General features: G+C 31.6%; 1 protein-coding gene across 6 annotated transcripts in view; it reads right to left on the reverse strand.

The window, feature by feature from the left end:
* Positions 1-2,073: 2,073 nt before the first annotated feature.
* Positions 2,074-17,992, reverse strand: part of LOC126735761 (probable multidrug resistance-associated protein lethal(2)03659) — a 39,770-nt gene continuing 23,851 nt past the window's right edge. For all 6 annotated transcript variants that reach the window (XM_050439859.1, XM_050439854.1, XM_050439855.1 and 3 more), the window contains 11 exons: positions 16,919-17,075; positions 16,474-16,862; positions 15,022-15,519; positions 12,714-12,997; positions 12,490-12,656; positions 11,982-12,435; positions 11,769-11,919; positions 11,484-11,714; positions 6,322-6,833; positions 2,409-2,849; positions 2,074-2,353 (listed from right to left, as the gene is read on the reverse strand). In XM_050439859.1, the coding sequence (XP_050295816.1) occupies positions 2,306-2,353; positions 2,409-2,849; positions 6,322-6,833; positions 11,484-11,714; positions 11,769-11,919; positions 11,982-12,435; positions 12,490-12,656; positions 12,714-12,997; positions 15,022-15,519; positions 16,474-16,862; positions 16,919-17,075 (3,332 nt within the window). In that variant the 3' untranslated portion in view covers positions 2,074-2,305. The remainder of the gene's footprint in view (positions 2,354-2,408; positions 2,850-6,321; positions 6,834-11,483; positions 11,715-11,768; positions 11,920-11,981; positions 12,436-12,489; positions 12,657-12,713; positions 12,998-15,021; positions 15,520-16,473; positions 16,863-16,918; positions 17,076-17,992) is intronic.

Genomic DNA, 17,992 nt, shown 5'->3' on the forward strand with positions numbered 1-17,992 from the left:
TTAACTTGGTATTTGTTGTGTATTTCTTTAAAATCTATGATTTAACCTGTGTTCTCTAAAAGTATCACTTGCAGATTAATCTTAAAAGCTTTATTGTTATTGTTTTGTAAAATATTTATAAAAAGATAAGAGCTTTAAGCCTGACAGCTTGCTCTTGTATTAATACTAATTCCTGTTTTTTTTTTAATGCATTTTACTAAGTTATATTCATGTACACATATAGTATTAGAATAATTCTGTCCTGCTAAGGCAAGTTGTCCTAACTGCAAAAAATGGTTTTTAAGGTTAAGACGGTTTTGCACGTAAATGGCGATAATCTTTCGGCCTACTAAACGAGAAAGTCCTATGTGTATTTAAAATACCCGAATCAGTACTATTCATTTTGGCCTAACTGCAAAAACTGCATTGTCTTAAATAGATTTTAGAAAAAGTTTATGTTTTTACCGATTTTAGAGACTGTCTTGGAAATGCAAATAATTTTTTTACTTTTACTGATTATACTTCAAAGCAGAAGCTACAGAAACTTAATGACCGCGTTTATTTAAAAAATATAATTCAAATAAATTTTGAAAGAGGTTGTAAATTTTTATATTATAAAGAAAAATTTTCTGATGAACTTAAGGAGTTGGACAATATATTTTTGGCTAAGTTTTGCAAATATGAGCTAACCACGCCAAAACAAAGAAATGCTTCTAAGGGAATTAATTTAATTAGAAAAAACAATTTAATCAGTAAATTAAAGGATCATATACCACCAAACAGGCTTTTATTTTGGGAAAATCTACCGATTTCAATAATTGATGATTCTGGTGACATGAACTGAAAATGAATAGTTTTAAAAATTACAGGGTGTTTGGTGCATCATTTGGCAAATTTAGTTGGCTGAAAGAAGAGTTAAAAAATGTCTTCTTCTTTCAGCCAATTCAATTTAGCAAATAATGAACCCAACAATGTACCTTGTCATCTATTTTTGTTTAAGTTGTTTTAGGCCCTAGAGTTGCTATTATTTGTTTTTCACTTTTGATATTTGAGCTTAGGATTTTGTACTTTTCTGTTGTTTAAATTGTCCTAACTACAAATATTTTGTAGAATAAAGAGAGTTAATAAACCTAACCCTAAATTGACGTATAGTGTTATTTTTTTTACCATATATTTCAGAAAAAAAATATTCGGATTAAATAAGTAAAAAAAGTGCATACAAATACATTAAAATGAGAGATTTCTCAAAACTACTATTTAGCAGTTAGGACAACTTGCCTAAGCAGGGCAGAATTGTTGTAAACGATTGTATTGGGTTTAATGATAAAATTTGAATTTTGAAACATGTTTAACTGGAGGAGAACTAGGATCTACATATATAATTTACCAAGAAAGCAGAAAATGTATTTTCACAGAATCTGAACAAAAAAACACTGATTTTCAATTCTCTTATTATTTCTACGTGGAAATACATAATCAATGATATCCAAAAAATCTTCCATATCCATGATTGTAATAACCATAACCTATAGCCTTAATCCCAATCGAAGCCACTGATGAAACCGAAACAATAAAACTTTATTATTATAATTCTATAGATAAATAATTAATTCTTTATACACAAGACAATAAGAATATAAATTTATCTTAAACTCAAAAAAGGTCTTAGATCAAAAATTCATCCAATCGGCCGATTTTTGTTGTTTAATTTTTTTTCTGGATACCTACCTTGCTCTTATTTCTGTTAACTTTTTATTTAGGTTACTACTAATTTAGTTAGTCTTAATTTCTTTTTTAAAATCGTTATTCTTGCCAGTTATTACTTATTGGTTTTTATTTAAATTGATTGTTAATGTTTTGTTTAATTTAGCATGCTATTCAGGAACAATATTTATAACTAATAATTTAAATTTATGGTTTTATGGCAATTTAAGGTTTATTTTGTTTTGTACATCTGGATTAGTAATGATTTGTAATGTGATTACTATATGCTTGGTTGAGAAAGCATATATGCTGTTTTTCGCCGAGGTTAAAATAAAGACGTTTGTTATTATAATTACTATTTTTATTCTAAGGGTCCTTAATAAAACAACATTTAAAAAACAAATATTCATATTTCTCGGTGATGTCTAAGACAGTGCTTACAATTAAGTACATTAATACATATAGAAAATAAATATAAAACCTGTAAATATAAAAATACCTATTTTTCATTTCATGTAAATTAATTATTCAGTTCGGATGAGTTGATTTGATTTCATAAGTGGACAGACCTAATTATTAAAAATATCACATTAAATGCTTTCTTGCGAGGATACATGTACTCTTATTCACTCTTATCTTCTGCCTCTTCAGGTAAAATTTTTCTGAAACTCTACAAAACAAAAATAATTAAGAAACATATAAACCACATAAACAAAATTAAATACCTCATCAGCAATAGTGCTAAGATTCTCAGCCATCGCTTTCCCAGTCTGCTGCACTAACTCATAAAACGCCCCACCCTCTTTCTTTTGCAAAAGCTCATGGGGATGTCCGAACTCCACAACCCGTCCAGCATCCATCACTAATACCTTATCAGAATCCATAATGGTGTGCAATCTATGGGCTATAGTAAGCACAGTGCAATGCGAAAATTTGCTTCTAATCGTTTTTTGGATCAAAGTATCTGTGTGCGGATCCACGTTGGCAGTCGCCTCATCCAGAACTAAAATTTTATTTTTCCTTACTATGGCCCTGGCAAGGCACACGAGTTGCCTTTGGCCCACGCTAAAGTTCGATCCTCCCTCGGACATTTTACTTTCGAGGCCCTGGGGTAGTTCGGATACAGCAGGTTTCAGTTCTACCTCTTCTAAGGCGTTCCAGAGGGCCTAAAATTAAGAAATATTCAAATTCAAAATATGCTTTATTGTCATAAGTATATGGTATTTGTTGATAAAGCCTTTTATAATATAAAATAGGAACATAAATCAATATATTACTAACACTTAATTAAAAATGATGTATTACAGATGTCAACTCTAAAATTTAAATTAAAAAAAAATACACAATAGTAGGTTTAACATACTAGTGTAAGCAATAATAACATAAATTTTAATTTAAAATTCAAGACAAAACGAGAAGTTAAAATTTTATTAGAGTAATATCACCGATTCTAAGCTTTACATCCTTACTAAAACCTAATTATATCCTATTGGACTATTCCCGATTATATTCAAAAAACTCTGTTAGGCTATAAAAAGACTTGCTTGCTTTTAAGAAGATCCGTTACAGACTTTTAGAGGCTTTCAAGAGTCATATGTTTTATATCTCTTTTTTTGCAAACACAAACACATAGTTAAAAAGCTCTTGCCTACAGCAACCCCAAAATCCTATTCCGTCCATAGGTGACTTTCAATCAAAGAAAAATAAACCGATTTTGCTTGAAACCACTCTCAACAGCATAGTTGCTGATATATCATCATAAAACAGTTTATCATCAATAACAATTCCAAGAAATCTGTTAGAATTATTCACTTCCAATTGGTTGTTGTGAATCATTAGATCGAAACATACAAACTTAAAACTTAATTATTCAGTCTTATCTATATTTAAAGACAACAGATTAGCATCACACCACTGCTTAACCATCAATAAATCTTCAGAAATTGTTTTTGTTAATGTGCTTTTATTATTGTTTGCCCATAAGTTGGTGGGGTCATCTGCAAAAATAGTGAAGAATCCGCTTATCTGGAGGGACGCCAGGTCATTTATATACAATAGAAATAAAATGGGACTGAGACCGAACCCTGGGGAACTCCATGGCTTACATCACAAAGTTCAGACAAAATGCCATTTGATCGGACAAACTGTTTCTTTTCTGTCTAACAGAAAATATTTAAACCGTTCAGCATTTCCCCTAAACCCATAACTAGAAAGCTTGCCAAGCAGTATTCCATGGTTGACCCAATCAAAGGCTTTAGAGATATAACAGAATACCGCTGCAGCAAACTGACCATCATTAAAGATCAAATATAATCTCTCCAGGAATGAAAACATACCATCACTCGTGCTAGTGCGCTCTCGAAAACTAAATTGATATTTATTTAATATGTTGTTTTTAGTTAGGAACTCTACCATTCATACTTTGACCAGTTTCTCAATAACCTTAAACAAAAATGAAAAAATGAAATTGATCTGTAATTTATGGGGTCAGTATCAAAAGAAGCATTTATAGCATATACAATTGAGCCCAGAGCTTGATCAGGTAGACTCTGCAAAACTCCGATGGACAGTCCATTGATCCCATATATTTTTTATTGTTTATTTTATTTAAGAGTTTCTTGATTTCATATAGATCAGTATGTGTCAAATAAAAAGATTGTTGTATAGAAAAATATTATGAGTACATATATTTGAGGATTTATTTAATTTTTGAGACTACCTGATACTGAGCAGGAATATTGATTAAGATTATCTGCATTAATTCAAAATTTACCCGCCTCTGAGAAATTACCCTCTAGTTCATTAACTCCAGTTTTCCTTTGCTTTATTGCGTTCTTTATGGACTCTACTTTCATAATAATGTTGCTTCGCATTTCGTTTTGTTTTTTTATAAATGCTTCTTTATGTATTAAAATAAGTATGAAATCAGGGATTAGTGGTATATTTTCTTAAAGGGTGTGAAAATCCTAAATTAGCTGATGAGGTTTTAAGACCATTTGTGATCCATGGTTTCTTGGGTTTTATTTTTATCTTTTTCATGGGAAAACTTATTCAAAATGGTCAAAACAAAGACACTAAAATGGTTAAGAGGTACAATAGAATGATACACCCTCTCCAATCAGTATTATTATATATATTCCTAAAGCGTCTAAAATTCGCATCGCTGTAGACTCTACCGTATTTAATATTTTTTCCTATTTATTTTCGATAATAGGTTAGGCTAGGTTAACGTACCATTGACTCGTGATTGGACAACCCAGAAGGAATAACCTGGACATCACAATTTAGCTCAGAGACCCAATTTAAACAGATGTAATCAATTAATGTTTGAAAGTATGATGTAATCCTTGTTGGTTGTTTAATAACCATTTGTAGATTAAAAGAAGCCAGCAGATTTTCAGGATATTAGATTTATACGAGTCTGATAGATAATCAATATTAAGAGCGCGACAAACTATTACCTTTCCTCCTACTAAAAGAGTATAAGAAACTTAACCAATATTACATCTGGAAGGACGATAAATAGATACAATATAAAAGTTAAGAGCTTTTGCATTAACCACAGAAAATTCAAATTTACGTTCAGTAATATATTCATCAAACCTTTTAAAAGTAGTTATATTAAATGTCTTTAGAATATTGTTTTTTACTAGAATCATGGAGCCAAACTCAACTCTTTTCTGCAGCAAGAAGCAACTACCGTATATTTTGTCATAAAACAGGGCTCATCGGGTCTTAGCTAGTGTTCAGTTAAAAGTAATATACCCTGCAAACTCTATTTAAAAAGATTTAAAATTCATTTGATTTATTTCTTACCGATTTAATATTTAGAAGTCAAAATGACATCTAGTAACTGTTTTTTGAACTATTCAGAGCCCGGGCGTTATTTATAAAAAATGTTCATTCGTAATGGTTTCTGATGTAAGACATTTTAATGAAACTATCATTTACGCCAGCTTAAACTATTACAAAATCGTTAAGAGTCGGAAATGTAACAGTAACAGGTGTCTACTAAATCTTTAAATTTAGAAAACAATTTACTTATTAGTTGTATTTTGAGTTCTCTCGATAAGTAGATGTAAATGTTTCTACCAAAATCATCAGTAAGAACAATGATTCTATTTTTATTTCATATTGGTTGCACTGTTGTCAGATTTTCTATGCATTTGTCTGGAGAATCAGCAATTTTGAAATTCATTTCAGCAGTAGAGGGTGAAGAGGATCTATATTGGACTGGGTGGTGGTGTTTAAGGGAATCATCATCATTTTCTATAAATATATAATATGATATGGTGAATAATTTCTTAATCGTCTACACTTTAAGTTTGGCATAAGCAGTTTAAGTTTGGCACAATAATCTTATCCAAATTAGGCAAGTTCCCAAGCCTTGAATTCCAATTAGTGCAGAAAAAAGTTACTTTATCATGATTCTTCAGAATGGCCCATCCAAAACCATAAAATTAAAAAATAAAAAATGATTAAAGTAAAAAAAATCGTTGTATAGAAATAAGAAATTTCCTTAGTATACAGAATGCAGGAAAAAACGAAGACAATGAAAATGAAGATGAATAGGAGCTTTTTTATCTCCAATTTTAAAAACTCTGTTAACTGAACAGAAAAGTAAAAAAAAAATCTTACCTCATCAGTATATTCATCAAAAGGATCCAAATTCTTCCTAAGAGTACCCGAAAACAAAACAGGTTCCTGAGGAATAATCGATAAACTGGATCTCAACCTTGTAAATGGAACACTACCGGCATCAACTCCATCGATCAGAATTTTCCCTTCATTTATAGCCAGTCTGAACAGTGCCATAATAATAGACGACTTTCCAGCCCCAGTACGTCCTACTATACCAACTTTCTCATTCCCTCTCACTTGGAAGGTCAACTCTTTTAAGACACATGGCTCCTCCTTAGCATATCTGAGACTCAGTCTATCAAAGGTCAGGTCTCCCCTTTCGGGCCAAGATTTCGGAGGCTCCTTGGTGTTTGTATTCTCTTCTGGCTTCACGTCAGCGTATTCTTTGATACGTTCCACACACGTCATGCTGTTTTCTAGCTCGCTCCATTGACGCATGCCCCACTGGAACATCCCGGTTAAATTCATCGCTTGGGTGATGCCCAAACCTACGTTACCGCCCAACGTGTCTGGAAGAATAGGTGAATCGTTTAGGTTAAGGTTATCCATTCAATTTCTTCAAATTGAAGTTATTCATCTTATAGGTTACAATTATTGGCAATTGTAACTTATAAGATGAATATTTTAGGTCGGACATAAATAGATTAAGTCACGTAAGAATTAACCAAATTTAGTATTTATTTCGCTTTACGTGAGATCTGTTAAAAGTTTTTTAGTAAATATGCCTCGCGGAAGATATTTGTCGGAAGATCTTTGTACAAAAATAGTTGATGCCTACAAGTGAACATAAGCAAAATCCTTAGTTTGCACAAATATATTGTAAGCAAGACAATTTCTAATTTTAAAACTCGAAATTCGTTAAAGAGTTTTAAAAAAGTGGCCGCCTGATAAAAACAACCAAAAACATTGAAATAAAATATTGTTGATATTTTATTGAATATTGTTAAATATTAATTGAATTGACATAAAAAAAAATTCCCAGTCTGATCACCACAAATCAGCAAATAAAATTTTAAGTAAATTGCCTGGTGTTAATGTTCTAAGATCATACAAGTCTAAGGGAAGGAGCATTATTTAGTAAAAGAGCCACTAAAAAACCGCTAATCAGCAGGAAGAACCAGAAGGCGCGACTCAACTTTGCGAAAAAATATGTGCATTGGACAACCAACGACCGAAAAAAAGTTCTTTTTACCGACGAAAATAAATTTAATTTATTTGGGTCTGATGGAATATCGTGGGTACATTGTCCAGAAGGCAAAAGATTTTATCTAAAGTATACAAAGCCTACAGTAAAGCATGGTGGTGGATCCTGCTTGATATGGGGTTGGCTATAGGACCATTACATGTTATTGAGGGTATTATGGACCGATTTTTGTATTTAGAAATTCCAAAAAATGTAATGCTACCATTTGCTGAGGATAATCTACCATTGAATTGAGGTTATGGACTTTCCTGCACAAAGTCCCGATCTTAACACCCTATTGAAAACCTCTGGGAGTTAATAGTTTAATAAAGTTTTGCAAGATATCGCAAGGTTATTGCTAATAAGGGATACTCTACCCACTAATAATTTTATTCCCTTATAAATAAGTATTATGTTGAAATATTTAGTAAAAAAATTCGGTTTCTCTACTCAGGGACAATATTTTGTTTATTTAAATAAAATCTTTAAAAATATTGAATTTGTAAAAATGGAGAAAATTGGTCATCGTTATGTGATACAATACTTTTATTTGAAAGGCCTCAGCCCAACCAATATAAAAGCTGAACTGGATTCTACTCTGGGTGAGTCTGCTCCTTCGTTAACAACAGTAAAATATTGGGTAGCAGAGTTTAAACGAGGCCGTACGAGCTGCCAAGACGAGCATCGCAGTGGTCGACCAAATGAGCTGACGACTCCAAAAATTTTAAAGATAATTCACAAAGTGGTACTGGATGATCGTCGACTGAAAGTGCGCGAGCTAGCGGACATAGTAGGCATTTCAAAAAGTGCGATACATTGCATATTAACTGAAAATTTTGACATAAGAAAGCTGTGTGCCAGATGGGTGCCACGTTTGCTCACACTCGAGCAAAAACAGTGTCGTAAAGATGTTTCAATTGATTGTTTAGCGAAATTTAATAGCAACAAAGCAGAACTTTTGCCTCGTTTCATAACCATGGATGAAACATGGGTCCATCTTCTTGAGACTTCACACCTGAGACAAAAGAACAATCAAAACAATGGACTCAAAAGGGAGAACCGGCTCCAAAGAAGGCGAAAACCGTTTCATCTGCAGGCAAGGTCATGGCGTCGGTTTTTTGGGATGCGCGCGGAATAATTTTCATTGACTAACTTGAAAAAGGTAAAACTATCAACAGCGAGTATTATGCGAACTTATTGCAACGTTTGAGCAAAGAAATCAAGCAAAAACGGCCGCATTTGGTTAAGAAGAAAGTGTTGCTTCATCAAGACAATGCACCAGCTCACAAATCTGTTATTGCAATGGCCAAAATTAACGAATTAAAGTTTGAATTGCTAGCTCATGCACCCTATTCGCCAGATTTAGCCCCCTTAGATTATTTTCTGTTTCCAAACTTAAAAACTGGCTCAGTGGTCAAAGATTTTCCAACGATGAAGAAGCTAATGGCTATTTCGAGGCGCAAGACAGTTCTTATTATAAAAAGGGTATCGAATTTATTAAACATCGCTGGGAAAAGTGTATAGAGCTAAAAGGAGATTATGTTGAAAAATAAATAATTTTTTCCAAAATTTTCGTGTTTTCTTTCTTGGTCGGGTACTTCTGGGACCACCCTCGTATAATAAATGACAGCAATTAAATGAATATATAAATAAATAGATAAGGCGAGGAAGAGGTATATATTGTGACGTGCGGGAAAGGTAAAATACGAAAAAAATTAGTATTCAAAAAAATTTTACTTAAAACAAAAGCTGATATTAAATGTTTTATGTTTTTTAATTTCAACTGATACGATTTTTTTGAGCAAGTAATTGTATATATACATATATTTTTAAATGCATTAAATGACAAATTCTTAATGCTTTCAGGAGTTTTATTCTACAGTAACAAAAATTAAAAATTTTGAAAACTTGACGTTCTACGCTGTGACAATAAATTAATAAATTAATGAATCTAATATTGTGCGAATGCAAATCATTTTTAAAATTGACAGCTAAATATGATTGTTGTCCAGTTTTTATAACTTAATGAACAAAAGTATACATATAATACTTTCTGTGATTTTTCATATTCAGGATCGTATTATTATATAGGTAAGGAAAAACGTGAAAAGGAAACTGAAGCATGAAAAGCACATTCAACATTTTCAAAGCTTTTGTATTGAATAGGCACAATCTTCAGTAAGTGAATCAGAGTAACCAACATGGTAGTAGTCAAACAGTGATAGAACAAGTGTATTGCATAAATCATTTTTTATCTTACTAAAAAGTAAATCATTTTTTAAGGCATGTAGGCAATTTCGAACTTATTTTCTATGTGCGTGTGAAATTAAATACCACAATCAAGGTTTACTCATAGTGACCTCTTGAATCGCCGGCAATTAAGTGTTATTAATCTGTGGGTAAAAATCAATCGGTGGAAGAAATATCTCGGGCGTTCCTCCTGCTAACCTAAGAAAATTACCGATGATTTAGATGTCTTTAATTCAAAATTATGATCTCTAAAAAAGCTCTATATATTCTCTAGATCGTGATTAAATTGCTCCTCTATTACAAGAAGGTTTTGACGTGTAATATAGAATGATTTATACAAGATTTCATATCTGCAACATACAAAGAAAATAGTAATGACCCCAAAATAGAATCTTGAAGAACACCGTTAGAAAGAGGATTATAATTTTATTTTCTGGATTAAAACTTTTTATTTATTACCACACAATATTATTAGGATATCACCTAAAGAACTTTACTGCGTCATAAAAAACCAAAATAATGTAGTCTTGCTAATAACAGTTCGGCGTCGGGTGCATCAAATTCTCGACTTAAATCTAGTAGCCCACGAAAAAATATGTTCTAGTGCACTCAAAGATATATCGTTGACTCCTACTACCATAAATTAACTATACCATTAAGTCCCGTTGCGCAAAGTCCAACGTTTTTAAAAGGGAATAGGATCGGCTTGAAAATGATTCTAAATTTTAATGTTACTACCATTGTCTAATTCTAAATCTTTTTATTATTAAGGGCTGAAGATTGGCATTTATAGACGCGTAAGAATTTTCTACTTTTAAAACATGTTGAATGGAGTTTTTCCAAGTATCGGTTGTAATATTAATTACTACACTTTTTATTAATTTCACTACAGATGCATTTAATGACAGTCCGGAATTATAATGCAAGTTAACAAAATGACAAACTTAAATAATCACCACATAAACCTTTTTAAAATTTTGAACACCAGTGGTAGTATACTAATTTGTAAATTACTATTTACAATATTTAATAATGGTTTTATACAGTACGGCAAACAAATAAATAAGTCCTTTAAAAAAATTGACTCATCCTATATGAACGTAATGTTTTTATTACTTTAATTAAATTTGATTGATTCATTAAAAAAAAATTTAAGAAAGACGTTCCATTGGAATGTTTGAAAGCGGGTGCATCGGAAAACTTATTAGGTAATTCAGACCTTTTTTTTACAATTAAGACATAACAATTTGTAACTATGTAAATGCAATTTTCGAGAAAGAAACCAAAAAGTAGCACTCATAATACAAATATATCATATATCGGATTTACGTAGTAAAATGTTTTTTTTTTTGTGGATATTAGTACCGTCGTACGAGTTCTTATTATTTTTGCGTTTTAATATACTTTTTATGTCTTCCAAGTATTTATTTCTTCCAGGAATTTGGTCTAACTCCAGAACCCTAAAAAATATGACGAATTTTTGGAAAATATAAAAACTTACATCAAATTCCTGGCAGATTCAAAAATTGACGCCAAAAGGTTGGAAGATATTATATAAAAATACAAACAGCCACTTCTTTGGCATATAATCAATTGATGAAAAAAAATCATATACATTAAGGTAATACATAAATTTATAAATTTCTCATTATTTTTTAATTAAATATTTTTTTTTTAAATTAAAGACTGAGGATAAAGTGGATGAGGAGGAAAACGTGAAACTTACCAGTATCCATCAAAAGGAAACCCATGGTGACCAAAATAATGAATATCACACAGTGCATATCCAGCCAGAAACCAAACGTCCTATTGGCACTCAAAAACATAAAACAGGCGGAACTGTAGGTGTCTTGGTAATTATCGAATTCCACTTTTAAGATTTCTTGAGCGCCAAATGCCCTGATAGTAGTGAGGCCTTGCAGTGATGCGGTTAAATGCGAGTAAACTGGACTACGAGCTAATAAAATTGTTGTTAGTGATTTCAATTGCAAAACCTGACAGATTTATTTACCTATTCCTTCTAATCTCTTAATGTCTCTGCTGGTTGCCAAAAAGACCACTTTAATCAGGTAGAAGATGGTGAGCATGATTAGGGTCGGCAATAGCATCCAAACGTTTACTGTGGCCACCACAGTGGTTATGGCTATAACCGTCAAGGAAATCTGTAAAAAAAAATCAATTAATACCTACAACTATCCATTAAAGTCTGAAAATGAGTGCTTACTTGTAAAGTATCCAGTAAAGTTAAAGGTAAAATCTCATCCACCTGGTTCATATCCTTAGAGAATCGATTCAATATCCTACCAGAAGGGTTGGTATTAAAAAACCTCATAGGGGCATACACTATTTTATAAAACATATTATTATGGAGCCTTATAGAGGCCTTATTGCAAAATCTGTAGAATGCCAAAGATCTCCCAATGGTAAGCACAATTAACATAAATATTAAGCCACTGTACGCCATAACCAATATGTCTTTGTCAATGTATTTTATCCAGAATTCTTGGAATGGTGAAAGCTGTATTGTGGAATCAGTGGTATTCAACCAAAGTGGGATATCGCTATCATTTATTGAGGTTTCTGGGAAAGTATCAGTGAGATTTAGCACTGGAATAGTTGCTGAAGTCGTATCTGTTTGCGTAATATTCATTTTGGCTTCTAACTGGTTCATGTTGACCCTAAAATAAGCAATTCTATAAATAAATCAAGACATTTAGTTATATTGACCTCACCAAATATTTAAGAAGTAGTCCATGCCACTAGCCAACGCTTGTGTAAACACAAAAATGACAAACAAGGTCAGGATCTTACACCAGTGACCTCCAGAAACAAAATACGACTTATATACCTCCCAGTCTAGTTTACCACTCTCCTTGTTCTCTTTAACTACTTCAGGATCCTGTAATATTTAAAAAAAACTCATTAAAATTGTTTGTTTGTTGAATACACTGCTAACCTTATCATCTTCTTTAGGTATAACCTCCTTAGTAGATACACGTCTTATCCTCTTCACAGGCATCACCTCCCCAATAACCTCCTCCACCTCTTCCACCTCCTGATCATCCATAATGTCTTTAAGATCCTGTAGGAGTTGGGCAAAATTATTGCCGGCCCTCTGGATCTCGTCATAGCTTCCGCTATGTTCGATGGAACCGTGGCCTAACAAGTAAATGTTCTCTACGTATTTTAGGTACTGCAGTTGATGGGTTACCAGTACCACGCATTTGTTTTTAAGGTAACCTGAAAAATTGTTGTGAGATTTTATATTTTGTTTATTTTATTATGGACGGCAATAAGTTTAAAGGTGTTGGTGATGAAGAAGAATAAAAAGAAAAGTTGCATGTAGCAGTTTAATGGTGAAATATTTGGTCAAAATTATTTTAGAAAATTGGTATTGTGTATTTTAATGTCGCATAAATGTCTTATGTTTTTTAGCATTTGTTACTTTTTATATTTTTCCAGTTTTTTTTTTATTTATTTATTTTATTCCAGATATTTTATTTCATTGCTTCACCTCTTCTAGAAATTTGAAATAGTTTTTCCTGTTTTTCAGGATTTTAGAGTGATTTTGTAAGTGTTCCACGAATTTAATTAGGGGGAAAAATAGGAAAAGTTTCGGTCAAAATTACAAATTATTAACACAATGGAGATCGTGTTCAATAAGGTTATGCATAGATTTACAGTTTTTTTTAATTTTAAGTATTTTTTTGTGTTTTCCTTGTATTTTTTTATTTTATTTTAGGTAATTTTTTTCAGCTCTTCCAGACATCTAAAATAATTTTCATGTTAACTATCCTAAATGTGTTCTCAGTAAGCAAAGAATCTTTGAAATGAGCAGATTCTTTGAAATGTGTTGTCATTTAAATCGAAACATAACATGCACCCAAAATATATCTGTGATAAAGTTGAAGTTTTTAGTGATGTCCACACATATAACACCAGAAATCGTAATGATTTTATATTACTTCACAGATGCCAAACAGCCCAAATGTATAATTCGGTGTTACATAAGGGTATTATTGAATTTAACAAGTTACCAGTAAATATTAAAAACTGTGATAACTTAAACCAGTTCAAGCAGCTCTTGAGGGAATAGGTTCAAAGAAACTGTTAACTGTTTAGGTTTAAGTTTTATGTTCTTTATCATGCGGTGATTGTTAATAACAATATTAATTGTTCAAAAAACCAAATTAATAACAATATTGATTGTTTAATAATAGGAAGGGCTACTGCCAATTAGAGGGTTTGAAAGTGCCAACAATACGAGAACAGGGATTTTCTATACATTTTTAATTATTTTGTTGAAATTTTATTAAATACCTATTAATTTGGTAATTCATAATAATAAAAGATATATGCAGTTATGTTGTAAAATTGTTTTAAAGAGTACAGCTCATTATTTAAAAAAAAAGCAAATTAAGCATAAGAAAACTAAAAATGATGGTTGAAGTGCCAGTTTTAATTATAATTTCAAACAATTGAGGAAGTTTATTATTTTGATTAAAATTAATAATTTTATGGTGATTGTCGTTTTAGGGTTGAAACTTGGGTGGGGCTAATTATTTAAATAGATAACCTTGATAAACAGGTCTTTGATTAATAGAAATATTTGGATTTTGTCTAAACGTATTATGTCTTTGGAATTGGTTTTGAATTGCAAAATGTCTAATTTTTATAAATTGTAGTCTAATTATAGTAACATTAGGATAACAGTTGTTGTGTGTCTTCTTGTAGAAAAATTATTAGATTTTATGGATTGTAACATTTGTCTTAAGAGTTTTGTTGAGACTATTATTATCACAGGTATATGCCTTGGTCCAAGGTTAAGGATAAACTTTTCTTTTCCTATGACAAATGCCATATCATGCTTTAAGTTGGATATTCTCAATAATGTAATAGTTTGTAATAGTTTAAATACATAAACGTTTTGTTATTCTTGAAATTTCTGATGATAAAATAGTTTTGATATGAGATTGAATAAATATTTCAAAAATAAGGAAAAACCTGATTTGAAATGATCAAATATTCTTTCAATAAAAAAAATACTGCCGTTAGAATAAGTTAATTTTTAAATTCACTTTTAAATTAATGTAGTTACTGGAATATTTAAAAAATTAATAACGACCCTTATTTAAATAATCAAAATGGAAACTTCTCTCTCTGTAGCTTATGGAGAATTTAGAACTCAACTACTTTTACCCTCAAAACCAAATTCATATCCATTCAGACCATTTGGATTTCTGCGCTAGCAAAATTCCACTTACCAGTAATACACTCCTCAAACATCTCTTTTCCAACATGGGCATCTACAGCAGACAAGGGATCATCCAACAAGTATATATCAGCTTGTTTATAGACAGCTCTAGCCAAATTAATTCTCGCCCTTTGTCCACCACTAAGAGACACCCCTCTCTCTCCCACAATCGTACGATCTCCGTGAGGGAAAAGAGTGAAATCCCTTTGTAACTGACAGACCCTCACCACCTCGTGGTAACGTCTGGCGTCGAACGGTTGACCAAAAGTGATGTTTTGCCTCACACTTCCTACGAACAACCACGGCTCCTGTGAGGCATACGAGATTTTCCCGGTTACTTTTATAGATCCTGAGGTTGAGGTTAGTTCGCCCAGTATGGCGTGGAGTAAAGTCGTTTTGCCACTCCCTACAGGTCCAATGATTACCGCTAAGTTTTCATTAGAGACTTGCAGATTGATGTTTTCAAGGGTTGGTTCTGATTGGCTTTTAATCCATTTGAATGATGCATCTGGAATTTGATATCAAATCAAATTAAAATACTTTTATTTGACTAAATAAACACAAAAAATAAATGTATAGATATGCATAAGCATAGTAATTAACTAGAGAAATATTCATGAGACAAATTAAGAAGACATCGCGATTATAAAACCGATGCACAGGCACGAATAACACTGGGAAGTCACCAATGTTGGCGTACCCGTGTGATGCCACCCTTCTAAACACTAAAAACAATACCTATTCCATAAGTAGTACAAAAAGCCAATGGCATTTTAAAATAATATATCTTTAAAGCAAAGCAATAATGAATTTTCGGATTACACCTTTAAAAATACAAATAGCCCAAAAAAAAGTGAATTGTTTCTGCAGCGTGTAGCTCATATTCGGGAAAAGATAAATAAATCTGTGAACCGTTTGCATACTGTTGCAGCTTACAATATTGTATATAAGCACGCATATCTGCGACGTATATATCGAAAACAATAGTGGACCCAAAATAGAACCCTGTGGTCTGCCCTGAGACATAGGTAAATAACTTGATTTCAATACATAAAAATGTTTTTTATTTTCAATATTATTATTTTTATAAACTGCAATACAATGGGAATCATTTTTAAGATATGATGAAAAAAATCTTTGGAATTTATTGACAGGCCAAAATATTTTAATTTTATCAAAAGCAGCCCAAACATGTAAGATTTTTATTTTCTGCATCCTTATTATTTATCAAACTTACAAGACCGTAGTAGTAGCTGTGCTATAATTTTTCTTAAAACCTGATTGACATTCTGTAGTAATGTGCGCTGAGAATGCTGAGATAAAAAATGAGAAGAGCTGGTTGTATATATGCCTTTCCAAAATTTTTGTTTGATAATGTTGATAATATGCTCAAATCATTAAAACTTGATTATAAAAGAGAATATATATAAAGAAAAGTTTTTAGAGCAATTGCGTGTTTTACCTTTGATACTAATGCCTATAGGTCCATCCAACTTAGGCCCTCCATTCTTAACATTCTTAATATCCTCCTTAGATTCCAAAGCATTATAAAACGTCGCACTGGAATCAAAATCCACTTCCTCATACATCAAAAACTTCTTGATACGTTTTACTGATATGTTGGCTTCGGCCACCTGAGTTACTCCTTGAGGGAAGAACATTGTCACCGAGTACCTCAGGATTGCATATAAAGATTGTAGTACATATACATATTGAGCTGTTAAAACCCCATTGCCAGTCAATATGTAAACAACGATACACGTATAGATGGCTGTTCTTGTTAGGAAGAGATTAAGGGACATCATGATGGCTCTAATTATAGAGATTTTTTTGATTTGGGCAATTTCTCGCCTGAAAGTTAATGTTTGATTAAAAAGGTGCAACTATGGGGTTTTTGAGGTGTTTACCTGCGAGTAAATTCTACGAGCTTAGCAAACGGTTTCTCCCATGTGTACATTTTAATTACTTGGATTCCGGATATGATTTCGTTCATGAGTCGGATTCTTTCGTCTGTTCTTAGGGCAGTGGCTAAGCGGAACTCTGAAGTCTTTTTGCCCAACCACACTAAAATAAGAATATATTATACACATATAAAGTATACAGTGCTTTCATTTCAAACCATCCTTAATAACTTTATATAAAAAAAACACGTTAATCTAGATATACAGGGGGACGTTTAATTTTATATTTGATAAAGTTCTGTCTATCACCTTTTCACCTCCATTTAACATATCAATTTGATATGTTAAATGGGAACCTCATCGTGGCACATTATTGTAAGCGGCATTAAAATGTCTATTTAACAGTGCCAATAAAAATTAAATCGGTTGACGTACCACTAAATAGTGAGCTAAAATGTCTGGTAATAATGAATATTTTATCGACGTCATAAAATCTACAGTGTATAAAAAATGTAAGTTTATAGACTTATGTAATTAAGCAAAATCTTCGAATTCCAGGGACACTTATGTAACCAAGTACCAATAACTTTTGCTTTGAGGGAAAAATTTATTTTAAGAACTGTGATTCATTCTCGACCAGCCATCAAACAGCCTTATTTAAAAGAAGTTTTTTGTCTAATGCAATTATTCAACTTTACAATTCCATTCCTAATAATTTAAAGGATTTAAATATTAGTTAGTTTAAGAAAAGGTTTAATCAAATTATTTTATCAAAATAACATTAAATTTTATTAATTTATTTTAGCTAGATTTTTGTTTTCAGCTATATTTTTTTATTCATTATTAGAGCTAAAAATCTTATTATTTATATTTTATGAAAACTAATTGAGATATAGATTTTGTTCGTAATTTGTTTTATAATTTAAGTTTATTATAGTGCTCTTTGGTGATTAAGTATGAATAGCTACTACAGCTAGACTTCGCCACAATAAGCATCAATGCCACTTTGCTGTTTATACTTACGTATCAACACATCTATTATCTGTTTTATTTTTTATGGTATTCTAATAAAAAGCTTTA

The sequence above is a fragment of the Anthonomus grandis genome, chromosome 4 (genome assembly GCF_022605725.1).
Source record: "Anthonomus grandis grandis chromosome 4, icAntGran1.3, whole genome shotgun sequence".
NCBI classification, from domain to species: domain Eukaryota; kingdom Metazoa; phylum Arthropoda; class Insecta; order Coleoptera; family Curculionidae; genus Anthonomus; species Anthonomus grandis.